We start from the raw sequence: 16,325 nt of genomic DNA on the forward strand, positions 1-16,325 counted from the left end.
CACTCGTATTTAGCAGTGAGCAAGATAACAACTCTGCTTACATTGAGTGTACACACTAGAGAAGGCCACCAACAGAGAGCCAACAAATCATAAACGTTTTGAGATTGCTCTATTTTTGCTGGATTCTCCAGTTGGAACTCTCTTGTATTGGGCCTGGGGAGTTTCTTCTGTTAACACTCCACAGATGTTTTTGTAATCCTTTTCTGAGGTCATCGTTAGTGAAAATGTTCTGCCTGCATGTGCTGATCATGAGGATGGTGCAGGACCAGGCAGGATTTGGTACATAACCTAACAACCTCCTTATGGGGTGGTTTCCATTTTCTCTGCCTAAACCTTAAGGGATTCACTGGTTCTGAACAACTTGTCCTTATTCCTGTTTAGGACCCAACGCAGAGAGTTCAAGTCTGGCTTCTTGCCTTTACAGCTCAGGGACTCTATTGCACTCATGGCTTGTGGTAAGAAGCTTATCTCTGACCTCTATCCTGGGCCAGGAAACCCTGGTGGTGGTGTCGTTGAGTCAGCACCTACTCATGGCAACCTCATGTACAACAGAATGAAATGCTGCCTGGTCCTGCAGCATCTTCACAATCATTGGTATGCTTGAGTCCATTGTTGCAGCCATTGTGTATTTTGAGTGCCTTCTAACCTAGGCGGTTCATGTTGCAGCACTGTATCAGACAATATTCTGCCATGATCCATAAGGTTTTCACTGGCTAATTTTCAGGAGCAGATCGCCAGGCCTTTCTCCCTATTCTGTAAACTCCACTGTAGCCTGTCCACCTGGATGACTCTGCTAGTATTTGAAAGTCAGCGGCAGAGTTTCTAGCTCATGGCAACATGCAAACCACCACAGCTGCACAAACTGACAGTTGTGGGTGTAGCAGTGTGCCCACTTAAAAATCTGTGTTGTTACTTTAAGAAAAAACTTTGTTTTCTGTTACTAAAAAATTGGGAGAAAATAGACCTAGTAAGGCACTCACCCTTTCTCACCTCCAACAATAAATTCTGTTAACTTCTTTAATCTCTTTCTATTCCCCTCAAACATGTACTAGCTTTCCCCTTCATCCTAACAGAAAACCAGAAAGCTTGATTCTGGTCATTCTCTTCCTTTCACTGAAATTTTCTTTTATCCTTCTCCTTTACAATTTCTTCATTTCTTCTTATTCCCAATCGCTACTCATTATCTCGCCTTTTGACTGTACAGCTTCCTAATCTCCCAGAACTTAATATAAAGCTCTTACACCAAGAATTTAGATTTTATTCATATTTAACTACACAAATAACACACGAGTGCATTATTGTTTTTAAAAAAGTGTTATAAATAATACAAAAATCTCCCTCAGCCACACCCACGGCCACATTAAAATCTTTAGAATTACTGAACAAATGAGAGGATTGGCTAAGAAAGATGTGATTTTCCAATTCGTTCCTGTGAAAGGGGGACGAAGGCCCTTGTCACTGCGGATTTTGTCTACCTCACGAAGGTCTCTTCAGACAAAAAAAAAACTTTCATCGTCTAAAGCGCTGGAGAAGAGGCTACCATAAACACGTAACCTTCCGAAATCTTCATCTCTGACCGCCCCTGCCCAGCCGGTGGGGAAGAGGCCGGTACGAGCTCTCGCGAGTCTCGGCATCCTCGCGAGAAACTACAGCGCCGCACTTCCCTGACGCATTTCCGTAGCGCCGGCGCAGGGGGAAGCCACGGGGGCCGCCGGGGAGGCCGTGGCCGGGAAGATGGTGCTCACCAGGTCGGCGCGGCCACAGGCCACGACCCAAGCCACGTCAGCTGAAAGATCCCCGCTGAAGGTAGGAGATCTCGAGTTTCCCCTCTTTCTCCTCTCCCCTTCGTAGAGCGGTGCTCAGGGAGGTGGGGTGCGCAAGGTCCCGCGGAGCGTGAGGATGGCGGGCGGCGAGGGCCGAACTTTGCGCGCTGCTGTGTACCGAACCCCGTGCTAAGCGATTTACTGGTAGTGTCTCGTTTGGTCTTCACTACCGTCTTTTAAGGCAGTTCTTACTACGAAACAGCTTAAGTAACTTGCTTCGGGTTGTTCAGCTCCGGAATGCATAGGCATAGCTCAGGCCTTTTAATCTCACTGTTAACGCCCAAACGAAAAATCAAACCCATTGCCTTTCGGTCGAGTCTGACTCATAGCGACCCAGTAGGACAAAGTAGAAATGCCCCATAGGGTTTCCAAGGAGTGGCTGGTGGGTTCGAACTGCTGACTTTTTGCTTAGCAGCCGAGCTCTTAACCACTGTGCCACTAGTGCTCAACGGAAGGTTAACTTCGCACACGATGCGCGAGTATAATGTAGGGGATAGGAGAGAAAGCACCGTTTTCACGTGAGAAGGCTGGCAATGACTTCACATCACCCCTTACGGCGTGGGGAGGGCCGCGGTGACGCAGTCTGTGGCTCTCAGTGGCGCTAGTCGTCCACTTCTTCTTGATTCTCCGGGGAAGGAAATGGAGCATCACATCGCCTGCATATCAGGCAGCGACTGATACCATCGGTGTGTTCCTAAACCCGTTTTTGCTCAGACAGCGTTAGTCCTTTCTTTCTCCTCTCACTCCCTATATGTGGGTTGGGATGTAAACCCACCTAGACCATTTAACTTTGAGTGGAGAGAATTCTCCTTTTTGAATTGTTTTGCCTCCTAAAGTCAGGACCAGGAATAGGGTGAGGAGAGCGAGGCAGGGTCCTGAAAATGCAGGGTCAGATCCAGTCTTTAAAATTTTGATTTTTAATATCATAAGAGATTTTTTGCATTCATTTTGATTTCTTTAAAGAAAAAAAAAAAAAGTTGCCATCCGGTCGATTCCAACTCACGGAGACCCTATAAGACAGAGTAGAACTGTCCCGTAGGGTTTCCAAGGAGTGAACTGCAAACCTTTTGGTTAATAGCCAAGCTCTTAATCACTGCACCACCAAGGCTGCTCTAAAAACATAGCATTAAAATATGTTTATTTTGATTGCTGTTTTTTGGCAACCTCTTAAATTTTGCTTCTGAGGGGAGTACTTCACTCACTTTGCCCTAGTTCCAGCTCTACCTAAATTAGGGTGCTTTCTCTTGCTTGCAGAATGCAGCTAATGGAATTAAAGAGCATCCAGAAAGCAGGAAGGAATCTAAGTCTGATAACCAAAGTACTGCTGAATCACATACCACTGGGGAACGGAGTCCAGTCCCTAGAACTCCTAAAAACAGAAAGAGGAAAAGCAGAATGGAAACCTCATTACCGGAGATGATTGAACCATCTACTGATGGAGGGACCTCTGAAGCAGAATCAAATTCTTCTGCTGTGTCTGAGCTCCAGGATCCCATTGTAAGAGTAACTAGGAGAAGGCAGATCTTAGTTTCATGCACCCCAGCATCCAGTGTGAGGAAAAGGCCAAAAATAACTCCGGTAGTTGAGTCTCATACTGAAGAAGTCTCTGAAGCAGAATCTCACGTTTCAGGCATTTCTGCATTTGTGCCTACCACAGTAATAACTACAAGAGCCAGAAGAAGGGAGGCTAAACCAAGCCAAGAATCACATGCAGAAGATATTTCTGATGCTGAGTCATCGTGCTCAGACATTTCTTCATTTTCAGGAATTGCAGTTAGGAGAGCAACCCGGAGTATGCACAGGAAATTACAAGCACATACTGAGCAGAAAGATGTTAAAATAGTACCAGGAAATGAAAAGCAGAACTGTAAAGGTTTAGATGAAAAGGCCAAAGGAATAATAAGTAAGGGAAAAGAAATTAATGATGAAAGTTCGCAGTTGAAGAGTCTTTCTGAGCTTCAGGACACTAGCCTTCAGCAATTAGTTTCTGAAAAGCATTCAACTCCCCAGAATAGTAAAACCACACCAGAACCCTCAAATCTGAACTATGAGGCTGTAATGAAATCATTAGCTCAAACATTTGCAGTTGTAGAAGTGGACAGATGGGATGAAGAAAGAAAGAGGACCATAAAAACAAGTGACTTGACACAGTTTGGTGATGATGATGAAGACTGCACAATTATAGGTGTTAGCGAAGACATGAATAATAAAAGGAATGTGGATCTTGAATGTGATGCCAAACTATACAAGTCTGAGCTCAACACATCTCAGGATAAAGGTGATTCTGTTTTATTAGTTCTCAGCAGCGATGAAAGCCAGCAGTCTGAAAACAGTGAGAATGAAGAAGACACCATATGTTTTGTTGAAAATAGTAGTCGGAGGGAGTCACTGAATGGCGACTTGGGAAATACGTCATGTGACACTGCGTTGTTTGTAATTGACACAACTCCTGGATTGGGTGCTGATAAAAATTTTTACTTGGAAGAGGAAGACAAAGCTAGTGAGGCTGCCACTGAGGAAGAAAAAGAAGAGGGAGAGGATGAAGAAAGTGATGAGGTATCAGACCATGACGTAGATAAAGATAATGAGCTCAGTGATGAAGAAAACTTATTAAATAGCACAAAGTCTAAACTGTAAGTTTTACGCTTATTTTTAAAAGTAAAATTTTGATACATATTTCAAGTGGATAATTTACCATAAAAATATAAAATATTAGAAATGGCCCTGGAGAAGAAAACGACTGCCTTAGGTTCTGTACAATTTGTCCTTCCCAGTATTGCCGTTGTCTCTGTGGGTGCCTTTGTCTATATATTTTTCCCACCAATGATAGCTCAAAGTATATCTTTTTGTTTAACACTAGAAATTATCTGATAACAAAATATTCTTTGTGATTGTCAAGAGCAACGTAAAAGCAAACCAAAAAACCAGTTGCCGTCCTGTTGAATCTGACTCATGGTAACTCCGTGTGTGTCAGAGTAGAACTGCACTCTGTAGGGTTTTTAATGGCTGTGATCTTTCAGAAGGAGCCCCTGGTAGTGCAGTGGTTAAAGCGCTCAGCTGCAAACCAAAAAGTCAGTGGTTCGAACCCACCAGCTGCTCCACGGGGAGAAGTATGTGGCAGCCTACTTCTGTAAAGATTACAGCCTTGGAAACCCTGCGGGCTTGCTACGGGTCAGAATCAACTCAACTGCAGCGGGTTTGGTTTGGTGATCTTTCAGAAGGCCGTTCTTCTGAGGCACCTGTGGGTAGACATGAGTTGCCAACCTTTCTGGTAGTAACAGAACGCTTAACTGTTTGCACCACCCATGAACTCCACATAAAAGGAAAGGGAAAGCAATTTGGTTTTTGTACATGTTGATTGTAGAGAAACTGAAAAATACAGAAAAGTATGAGGAAATTAATCACATATAATCATGTCCATTGAAAAGCACTAATGTTTGAGGCCATTTCTTTAGTTTTTCTGTTTTAAATTGTTTTTCCTAGGTACAGGTTCCTGGTGGCAATGTTTCCACTGGAAATATAGGCAGTCTCGAAAGAAAATATACATTAACAGATGCCAGGTCTTCACTGTAAACCAGTGAACTCAACCTCTTGAGGCTAGGCTCAGGTGTATTTTTTAAAAGCCACACCCTTCCCCAGGTTAATTCTGAAGTACATTCAGGGTTGAGAATCACTGCCGAGGCACTGCAGTAGAAAGATTTCACTTTCCAGTAGGGGCTGATTACACTTTCAACTGCTCAGTTTATATGGATAGTTAGGAGGAAAACATGACTATATATCCAGGTAAACTTGCTTATATTAAGAGTTGTATTAAAAAGGACTTTGGTAATATAAAGTAGAAATTCTCATTACATAAATGGAGGAGGAGACCAGGCAACTGTGGAGGATTCTGATCTGGTAGATCTGGGGTATGACATTTGTATTTTGAAAAAGGTCCACCGGTAAACATGAATATTCATCCCTGTTTAAGACTCTCAAGTTTAGAGACACTATCAAATGCCCTTTGTTAGCCAGAAAAACATTCTGCGTTTGAATGTCTTGGAAGTTCAGAGTAGAAGAACCTGTCTTTCTCATTGATTTTATAGATAGTGATATGTACGTTTATTAATTTACTGCCTACGTGTGAAGTTGAGCCAAATTACCAGATGCCTCTTTTCTGTCAGTCTTTGTGAACTCTGCTGGCATGTTATATGGCCTTATTCCTCTTCAGGAAATGTAGGGAATACGTTTGGATGTGCTTCTGAGCAGCTTTTTTGTTTAGTTCATTATTCATCCCAGAGCTGCTTCTAAGTGACTTTACTAGTAGATGTGAAATAGATCTGCACAGTTTTTCAGGAACTCATCCACTGTAAAATAAGATACTTTTTTGTTTGTTTGTTTGTTTTGATCACTGGCAGTTAAAGGAAAGAAAAGAAAAGGTGATTTTAAAATAAGTCTTAATTGTTCCTTTTTGATTGGATTACTTGATCTTTAAATGGCAAATTCTCTTTCAGTCTGAAGTTGACAAGCAGCAGCATAGACCCTGGTCTGAGTATTAAAGAGCTGGGCGGTTTATATATTAATTTCAATGCAGACAGACTTCAGTCTAACAAGAGAACCCTAACACAAATCAAGGAGAAAACCAAAAATGAGGTAAGTTACATGAAATGTCCTGTTACATTTTCATAGAACTAGTCAGTTACTTCTAGAAATGATTCATCTTTGGTAAAAGACTGATTTCCCTTAAGTGAAACCACATTAGCCTAATGTGCTCCTTTTGCCCCCTCCCACAATATTTGTATATTTTATAAGGTCTAATCTAAGAAAAATGATGTTTGAAGAATAAAGCAATATAGGGCCAGTATTCCTTTTTTTTTTTTTTTTTTTAATTCCTCTTACCCACCAATAGTGATCCCAGGGGTTTGTTTCTTCTCTTTTCCTGCTATACTTTAGTTCTTAACTATCCAGGACCCTATTGAGAATCTGAAATCTGTTGAGTGCCCAACCCCACAACCAGAAAAAAATGCATACGTGAGCGGGGACACAACGTTTTATATATAATTTCAGAAGGAATACTGTCAGGGTAACCTCATCCAAACCCTCAGCTTCAACCACCACCTTTATACTGCTTTCTCTCAAATCTGTGTTTTCTAGCCTTGGTGCCTCTTAACTTTAGGTCTTCAAATCCGGTTCAAGAAGTCCCTGGGTGGTGCAGACGGTTAAACACTCGGCTCCTTACCAGCTATCAAAAAGGATGAAGTCGATCTCTACATGTATGAGTTGACATTAAAAGCAATGCAGATTAGTATGAACAAGCCAAAAACCAAACCCACTGCCGTCAAATCTGTTCCGACTTATGATGACCCTATAGGACTGAGTAGAACTTCCGCATAGGGTCTCCTAGGCTGTAATCTTTAAGGGAGCAGATTACCATATCTTTCTCCTACAGAGCAGTTGGTGGGTTTGAACCGCCGACCTTTTGTTTAGCAGCCAAGCACTTAATCACTGCACCACTATAAAAATTACATTTCGTTCAATCAAAATTTATATTGCTTTTCTCATTCTGTTAATTAATGGTCTACCAAGTCTCTTTAGGCCACAGAAAGCTGTTTTAACCAACATGAAAAGAATTTATCATCAAAGACTAGTTGAGGTTTTTTTTTTTTTTCCCTTCCTTTCTTTTTTCTTTCAGGGACTTTAAGGGCTATTATGACATTATTCCTCTCGTCTTTATCTTCCAGTCGTTTGGTGCAGGTGGCCAGTTACAAACGATACGTACAAGTGGTGGGCATATTAATGGAAATCCGATTATATAGGTTCAGATCCGAAAAGGGGATTTGAGATAGATACCTACTTTATTGTAGATTCTCTAAAATAATACTTCAGTTTGCCTCCTAAAACATTTCTAATGTGATGATAATTTCCAAATTTAAGGACAGGGACAGTTCACAGTAATGTGTCTGTTGCATAAAGCAGGTTAGTATATCTGGAGTGTGGGAAATCTTTCTTGTATAAGTCAAAAATACTGAAAAAATTAAATAGCATTCAGATGTGATTTTAAAACCAATTTAATATTTTTTATAGCTTCTGCAGAAAACTGTCATTACACCTGATTTTGAAAAAAACTACAGTGTCCCACCATACAGAGAATCAAAGTTTCAGCGTCAGAAAAAACGCAGAGTAAGTACAATGACTAATAATTTAGGATGTTTAGGTGGCTTTGACTGTTTTTTCAACTTATACAACATCGTTGTATTATTAAAATATGTATATATTTTCATAAGTGTAGTTTATGTGCATATTATATATTTATATGCTATTTAAATATATATATACACACACACACATATGCATATACTGCCAAAGAAAATGATCACGGGTATCTATCAAAAGACCCATAAAATATGATTCTGTAAACATTTTATATGTATTCTCACATCTTTACAGCTCACTTGTGGGCTGTTGTAGAGAACTTAATAATGTAGCTAGCTGAAAACCCTGGTCTATTTAGTTTGCCAAATGAGAGGATAGAGCCCATTTTCTTTGGTAAAGTATAGAAGATTGCTTTCATCTGCCATCTCAACTGTCCAGCATAAAGAAGTTACCCAGACGATGGCACTCCCATTAATGTCACTAATGTGGAGTGCCCTGTATGCTACCTGGCACATGGTGGACACTCAATAAATATTTATCGTATGAATCAAAAAATAATTAACTTGCAGTTCTACTCTGTTGGGCTCTATAGGGTTGCTGTGAGTTGGAATCAACTTGACGGCAGTGGGCAAGAGTTCTCACAAGAATAGCAATTTTTGTTTTACTTTAGAAGTAATACAGATTTCTGCACTGTTGGAGTGGAGTGGCTCTCTGAGACACCTGGGGGACTGAAAGTATTAATGTTTACCTTTAAGCTCCAGAGATGAAAATGTTTTTATACATTATTAGCTATTTTAGACAATAATTGAAGCTGCGAGTTATTCTCCAGCAGAAACAATTATTTGCTAAGATATAAAATAAATTTGAAGGAACTCTCATTTTTGAAACCAGTAGTGCTATACCTGATTTACCAGAGAAAGCACTTTTCTTTGTGATTGATTTAATCCCTTTTATGAGAGATGAGGAATCTGGAGACTAATACTTTCTGTAAAGTAATCTTACTTGTTTTTAATTCACAAAATTTTCTGTGTGTATAGTTTTGGGGGAAATTGGGTAAAATTTATCCTCTTCGCTTATTAGATTTTGAATGTTTATTGTTGAAATCTGAATTTCAGGAAGAGCGACAAAAAACAGCAGGCAATGGCTGGTTTGGTATGAAAGCTCCAGAATTGACAGATGAACTAAAAAATGATCTCAAAGCACTGAAGATGAGAGCTAGCATGGACCCAAAACGGTTTTACAAGAAAAATGATAGAGATGGCTTCCCGAAGTACTTCCAGGTATGAAGTAAAAGAATAATCGTTGATCTTCTGTCATTTTAGTTTGGAAAGCACTATAGTCATCTTTTTATTTTAAAAATAGATCAGTATTTACAGGGCATACACGTAAGGTATAGACCTTATGTGTTTAGGCCGTATAATAATGGCCAGAACCCAATTCAGACAGTCACCAGCTTATAATGAGTTTCCATTTAGAAGAACGACGTTAAAAAATGGTAACTGGGGCCAGCTCTCTAAAACTTACTGAACCTATACGGTGGCTGTACCATATACGAATAGTGCTAGCCTACGAGCAAGAACCCATGTAGGGTGGAGGAAAGAGGGAGTTGTTTGCACCGATCCCTTCCTTTTTTCAAGGTATTGGGACATCCCCAGGCAAATTCTGCAAATAGTTAAAAAGTTGTCTTTCAAAGTGTTTTTAGAAGAAAGTCCAGTGTATGCATCCTCTGGTTGCTCTCAAATTCATGCCATTCTTCTGACTACCTTTCTTGTCATTCACCTGGATGACCATAATAGTCCTGTGCTCTCCCTTCAAATCCGTCTTCTGCATTGTAGCCAGTCTTCTGTTTAAAAAAAAAAATCTGTTCACGTTACACCTCTGCTCAGAAACCTTCAGTGACTCTTTATGACCAACAGGATAGAATCTGTACACCTTACTGTGGCCCACCACAGTCTGCACCCAACCCAGGTCACCAGCCCTTCTCGTGTCATCTGTCCCTCTTACACTCCACCACACTCGCCTACTCAGTCTTCTCAGAACATGCGCATACCAGTCTTTGCATTCTTTGGCTTTGCATGTGCTTGGCCCTCCCTTATTTACCTTATTTGCTTGGTGAAATTTTGCTCATCCAAATCCAAGGTAATATGTCATCCTTTGTGAAACCTTCCCTGCTTCTCTTAGGTAGAGTTGGTTACTTAGCCTTCTGAGCATCTGTGGTGCTTTGTTTAGTGTATGTTATGGTATACTTTAATTTTTTTGTTACCTGTCAACCTTTCTTAAGACTAGACTCCTCTTCCCTGGCAGAAACCAGTTCCTTTCTCTGTTTTCCTAACACTTAGCACAATGCCTAGCACATACTGGGCACTCTACAAATTTTAATCAGTTGAATATATGAACAGATGCAGTCATCACTAAGTAGATCCTAATCTGGCAGCATTTATGATAACCTGGGAAATAGAATAGTGTAGTAGAGTTTATGTGCATTTCACTGAGTTGAGAAACTAAGCAAAAAAGAGCTTATCTGTCCTACTTTTCTTCTCTAGTTGTACTGTTTATCAAGAATTTACTGTAGACCATTATATAAAAGGAATCTCGAGTCTGCTATATATTTGAAGAAATATCACTTAGTAGAACCAGTGTGCTGATTGGATAGGTGATTTATTTTTGCTTAAAAAAAGTATGAAAAGTAAATTTAACACCGGTAAGCTCGTGTTTTCTGTTCCTTTCTGTACTGATACCTTATTAAAGCTACCCTGAAATATGAAAGCAAATCATCACATCCAGGTATTTGCATGATTTATTTCAATCAATTTTTCATAGATCGGAACCATTGTTGACAATCCAGCTGACTTCTACCATTCACGAATTCCCAAGAAGGAACGGAAAAGAACTATTGTGGAAGAATTGCTGGCTGATTCTGAGTTCAGAAGGTAAGGAATTCATTTTTTATTATATAATGTGTATGCTTAAAAATATGCACACTTTTAAAATGTTAGATAATTGTAAATGCTTTAGGGCAAAGTTTCTCAGCACTGTTTCAGTTATTGACATTTTGGATCAGATAATTCTTTGTTAGGGGATACTGTCCCATCGTGTTGTAGGATGTCTGCATCCTGGCCTTTATATGCCAATAGCACATACCTCCCACTCCCGATTGTGACGATCAAAATTGTCTTCAGACATTTCCAGATGTCCCCTGTGGGGTGCAGAATCATGCCCAGTTGAGAACCATTGCTTTAGAGGGAAGCTTGAAAATATTTAAAGGACTGACTGGGAATAGAAGATTGAGCCTGCAAGGAAACTGGGAAGGAGTAGCCAACGGACCATTAGGAAAACCAGGAGGGCATGGTGTCATAGAAGTCAAGGAAAGAGAACATTACTAGCAGATGGAGTGTTTCACAAGAATAAATGCTGCTGAGAGGTCAGATGAGATAAGGACTAAAACTTCCTTTGGGTTTAGTTACATGGAGGTCACAATAGCCTTGGTGAATAGAGTTTTAGGGCAGTGATTTGGAGGAAGTCAGACTGGAGAGCTGAGGGGGTGGGGATGAGTTGGAAATGGAGACATCTCTTTGAAATATGGTTGTGAAGGGGAAGAGAGAGGCAGAGCCGGTGGGTGTAGATTTGGAAGATTTTTAAGATATCACCCAAGATATGTTCTGTGAAATAGGATGTTCTGTGATTCAGACCTTGTGCGAACACCTGGGTCTGTGGGGTGTGGGGTCCCAGGTGCATGGGCCTGGGGACTGCTATGTAGTACACAGCCTGGGCAGCTCCCACAGTGGACACCTCAGGTGAGCACTTGTAGGCCCGTTAAGGTGTTGGTGAGGAGCCTCTAGGTATGGGCTGGGGCAACAGGAGAGTGGTCCCCGTGAGCTGGAGCCCCTGCCCTGGCAGGTCACCCCAACGCATGCCAACCTTGGGTGCTCGGGAGCAGAACCGGGCACCTGGTCCTTCCAGTGGCAGGGGTACCCATTCCTGTTCCTGTGGGTGGGGGGCGGCGGGGTAGGGTCTCTGCCAAGTCAGGTTGTGGGCATCCCCTGGGGAGGGTGTGCGATGCATGACTGTATGTTTAAATGTCTTTGAAACAAGTGAACATATATATTAGGAGAGAGATTTAAAAGCATACCTCATGTAGATGCCTGCTGACTTTCCAGTTGATTTAATAGCAAAGATGAAAACACTTATCAAGGATTTTAAGAATAATAGAGTGTGTATTACATGGAAGACATATTAACTCAGGTTATGTAAGGTATTTGATGAGTCTGGGTAATGGTAAAAATTTTAGAATAAACAACCCTCTTTTCCTCAGTATGTATGCTTTCCTTGGAAAATCTCATCCTCATAGGGCTTTAATTATAATCTAGGTACTGCTGAGTTCCAAGTGTATATCTCTAGTCCAAATCTCTCCTGAGTCCAGACCCACATATCCAGCTGTGTCTCAGGAACATCTAATGCGTGTCTGAAAAGCACCTCAAACTCTGCATATCCAAGAACTAGTGGTCTCTACTGATCCATCCTACCTGTAGTAAAACCTGGTCCTCTCTCAGGGCTCTGTATCTCTGTGAGTGAATGGCACCACCATCCATTCATTAGGGCAAGTCTTTAACACCCCTTCTTTCTTAAATCCCATATTCAGACTGTCAGAGTCCCTCCAGGTTTCCCAAATATTTCTCAGGCCTGTCACCTTCTGTCCATCATCACAGAGGTGTGGTGCAGGCTGACTCAGGCTGTTTACCTAAGTGTTGACTGTATGTTGTGGATAAAAATTGATCTGCATTTTGTAATCTTGGGTGATTGGCATTCTCACAAGCCATAGCAATGTTCATAGTGCTTTCACCAAAACAAAAAACAAAAATATCTTAGACTAAGGGATGTGGAACAGTAAACTAGAAATGTAGTAGAATGAAACTCATAAAATTGCAGGTAAAGATCATCTGTCAGGTCATTGTTTCCCATGTCAGTGATTTGAATATCACTGTCACAGTGCTTGCACTATCTGTACACCACCTACCTTATTTTAAAAGGAAACTTTATGTTGTTACTGTAAATGGGTTTTACTTTTTTTTTCTTACCTTAAAATGAATACTGCCTTTACCACCAAAATGTATACTCTGTTGTAAACTTGTAAACGGCTTTTTAAAGAAGCTGTTAATTAATCCTCAGCCTTGGTCATGTGATAGCAGACTTGAGTTTATACATATGATGCAGTGAAAGTTCTAGAACAAAGGGATCTTATCTGTTCAGAGTTTTTAACTTTTCCTAATTAACTGTACTGACAGCCCTGCTTTTGTTGAAGCTAGTTCTAACTACTATATTGGTATTTTTCTGCAATAAATTGTACTTCTGTATTTCCAAAATTCAAAGGGGAAGTATAGTCTATAGCAGCAATTGTCTTCTCTCTGGATATCTTTGCACTCTTAAAAATTATTGAAAACCCAAAGAACCTTTATTTTTATGGATTACATCTATTGATATTTACCACAATGGAAATTAACACTAAGAAACTTTAAAAATATTAATTCCTTTAAAAATAACAAACCCATCACATACTAACAAATACATACTTTTATGAAAATAAAATGAAGAATAATTTAGTTCAAATATCTTTTAACATGTGGCTTAATTAAAAACAGTTGGCGCCCTCCATCTGTTTCTGCATTCAGTTGGCCGGGATACTGCGTATCACGTAGCCTCTGGAAAACTCTACACGAGAATGACAGTGAAAAAGGCGACTGATGCCTTAGGGTTACCGTAAAAGTGGTTTTTACCTAATGGACTCCTGAAGGGTCTTGTTCCTGGACCATATTTTGAAAACCACTAGTGTATATTGTGTTAAGATCCTAAGAAATACATACCATGTACTTTGAGCTAAGTGTAACTTTTTGTTCTGTTTGGCCCTTGGTTTTACATTTTTATCTCACAAAAACATTTAAAGCATTAGATAGCATTCAGCAGCTCTGTTGTTCAGTGGATGTAGTACACAGCCCTCTAATGGCTGAAAGTTTTCAGAAGTCTTCCCATTACAGCTGTCGTTTTTTTCTTGCTAGACTGCAGGTTCCATGAGGGCAGGAACTAGAGCTCTCTTGACCACTACTCTCTCCTCATATCCTAATACGGCCCCTGACACATGGTGGCAACTTAATACATCTGTGATGAAATAGATAATGAAAATACAAAAAATTCTGAGATTTAAAAGCTCCCCAAAAGGCTATATTGACTTCTTCGTAATCTCTGATGTGTCATACTTCAGAGCTTAAAGGTTTGATTTTTTTTTTCCTCCAGATACAATCGAAAGAAATACTCAGAGATCATGGCTGAAAAAGCAGCAAATGCAGCAGGAAAGAAGTTTCGAAAGAAGAAGAAATTTCGCAACTAAAATTCACCAAGCAAATCACAGTATTTTATGTCTCCCCTTTATTTGTTTACTAAAGATGTTTTGAAAATTAACACCATCACATAGACTGGCCCTGTTTTTATAGGGATTCTTGCTTGAAAAAAAGCTTATTTGAGAGACTTAATCATGTGACCTGTGGACTAAAAATAGATGAGCCTAAAAAGGACCCACCCAGGCTTAAGACTTACAAAGGGGAAAAAAAAGGAACCCCAACATTTTAAGATAATTACCATTCTTGTAAAGTTTTCAACTTTTGGTTAAAAAAATTTGAATTAAAAGATATTTAGAAGGTATACAGTTTGCATATGTGTTCATAGAACTTTAAAAATATATAATCAGCTATATAAACATATTGAAATTATTAATAAGTAGTTTCTTGCATGTGTGTGCCTGGAGGGGGGAGATGGTGGGCAGGACTTGCCCTGTAGTCAGCTACTAGATCCAGAAGTTGGTGTGGATGGGGTATAGAGATCTGCTTATTACCTGTACAAAAGTAGTAGTTGAAACCAACCAAAAAACCAAAACCAGACCCAGTGCCGTCAAGTCGATTCCGACTCATAGCGACCATATAGGACAGGGTAGAACTGCCCCGTAGAGTTTCCAAGGAGCGCCTGGCAGATTCAAACTGCCTACCCTTTGGTTAGCAGCCGTAGCACTTAACCACTACACCACTAGGGTTTCTGTTGAAACCAAAGGAACGTTAAACATGTTCTTGGAGCCAGTATATGTTTTGTAAAGACCAAAGAACTAAATGAGGCTTGGGAATGTAAATAGGACTTAAGAGATAAAGAAGACCACCTAGAAGGTTTGGGTTAAAGGTAGAAGCAGGAAAGCTGTTTTCCTTCTACGGTAACTGTGACAACAGGAGGACTAATTGCTTTTACCCAAATTCAAAGTTGTGTTCCAAGGGAAATAGGATTAAATCGATAAAATTCTGACTTGGCCAGGACGTAAAGTGGTCCATCTTATCTTGTCTCCATGGCACAAGGTTCATACTTGTGAACCTTGTCTGAACTGCCTTTCTGGTACCCAAACAGTGTTGGTCATTTCTATTAATGCTTCTTTGTTGGTTGTAGCTTCCTTTATTTCATTATTTGCTGAGCCTCTGTTTTCTCAACATAATACTTGCTTGAGATTTTAGTAAATACGAAATCTCATATTTACTGCTTGGGATCACAGGCAACCTAGTAACTGCAGAGCTGACAAAGACATTCATAGATGGAGTGAGCATCCACGTCTGTTCCCTGTAAAAGAAGGGCCTGGTAGGACAGAATTCAATGTCAAAACAGGAAGAAGAGCATTAATTTACCCTTTATACATTCTTCCAGATGTCACCAAAACATTGCTTCAACTTACATGACTGGTGTGAGACACCTAAATTTGTCATTCATTCCGTGTAAGTCTTTACATAGACGGTGGAGACCCTATTAGTCTCAGGCTTGGGTATGGGCTGGCTTCTCACCTACTGTAGCATTTTTATGCAGTCTTGACTTGTGAATGCTAGAACAGGTTGAATTATTCAGTCCTTCAAAGCCTACAGCGATGACAAAATTGCAGTATTTTTAAGCAGAAAATCAATTCATGAAATACCAACTGCCTCAGTTTTTACTTTTTTTTTTTTTTTTAAATATTATAGTGTATTTTTCCACACAAATAAAAATTAGAGCTTTCTGAATTGGAAGGCAGTGATGGGGAAAGAGTAACACCTGAATTCCACAACCAGCTCTGTCACTAACCCACCTTAGAAGTTCTCACAGTATGTATTTTGAGTATCTGCTTTTAGTTATATACTAATATCCATGCTCTTGAGTTTTGTCTTGTTATACGTATTTTTGTAAGCCATTTAAGTAACCTGGAACACGACACTTTTTAACAAATGTATTTATCTCATTCAGCAAAGTAAAGTACTCAACTAAAAATCATCTAAAGTCACCCATAGTAGTAGCCTTTATTGTAAGGAATTAAAACTCAGT

At 40.0% G+C, this 16,325-nt stretch overlaps 1 protein-coding gene across 1 annotated transcript; it reads left to right on the top strand.

Moving 5' to 3' along the window:
* The first annotated feature begins 1,672 nt into the window (after window positions 1-1,672).
* DNTTIP2 (deoxynucleotidyltransferase terminal interacting protein 2) lies at window positions 1,673-15,877 on the top strand. The gene is made up of 7 exons (XM_010598094.3): window positions 1,673-1,806; window positions 3,078-4,456; window positions 6,317-6,455; window positions 7,887-7,982; window positions 9,071-9,235; window positions 10,776-10,885; window positions 14,241-15,877. The coding sequence occupies exons 1-7, from the start codon at window positions 1,735-1,737 to the stop codon at window positions 14,332-14,334; spliced, it is 2,055 nt and encodes a 684-aa protein (XP_010596396.2). The 5' UTR covers window positions 1,673-1,734; the 3' UTR covers window positions 14,335-15,877.
* Window positions 15,878-16,325: the final 448 nt, after the last annotated feature.

This window comes from Loxodonta africana, chromosome 3, assembly GCF_030014295.1.
Source record: "Loxodonta africana isolate mLoxAfr1 chromosome 3, mLoxAfr1.hap2, whole genome shotgun sequence".
Taxonomy (NCBI): domain Eukaryota; kingdom Metazoa; phylum Chordata; class Mammalia; order Proboscidea; family Elephantidae; genus Loxodonta; species Loxodonta africana.

Coding starts and splice junctions, on each gene's coding strand:
- DNTTIP2 (XM_010598094.3), top strand. CDS start 1,735: ATGGTGCTCACCAGGTCGGCGCGGCCACAGGCCACGACCCAAGCCACG. Junction 1,807..3,077: donor CTGAAAGATCCCCGCTGAAG/GTAGGAGATCTC, acceptor TCTTGCTTGCAG/AATGCAGCTAATGGAATTAA. Junction 7,983..9,070: donor AGCGTCAGAAAAAACGCAGA/GTAAGTACAATG, acceptor TCTGAATTTCAG/GAAGAGCGACAAAAAACAGC.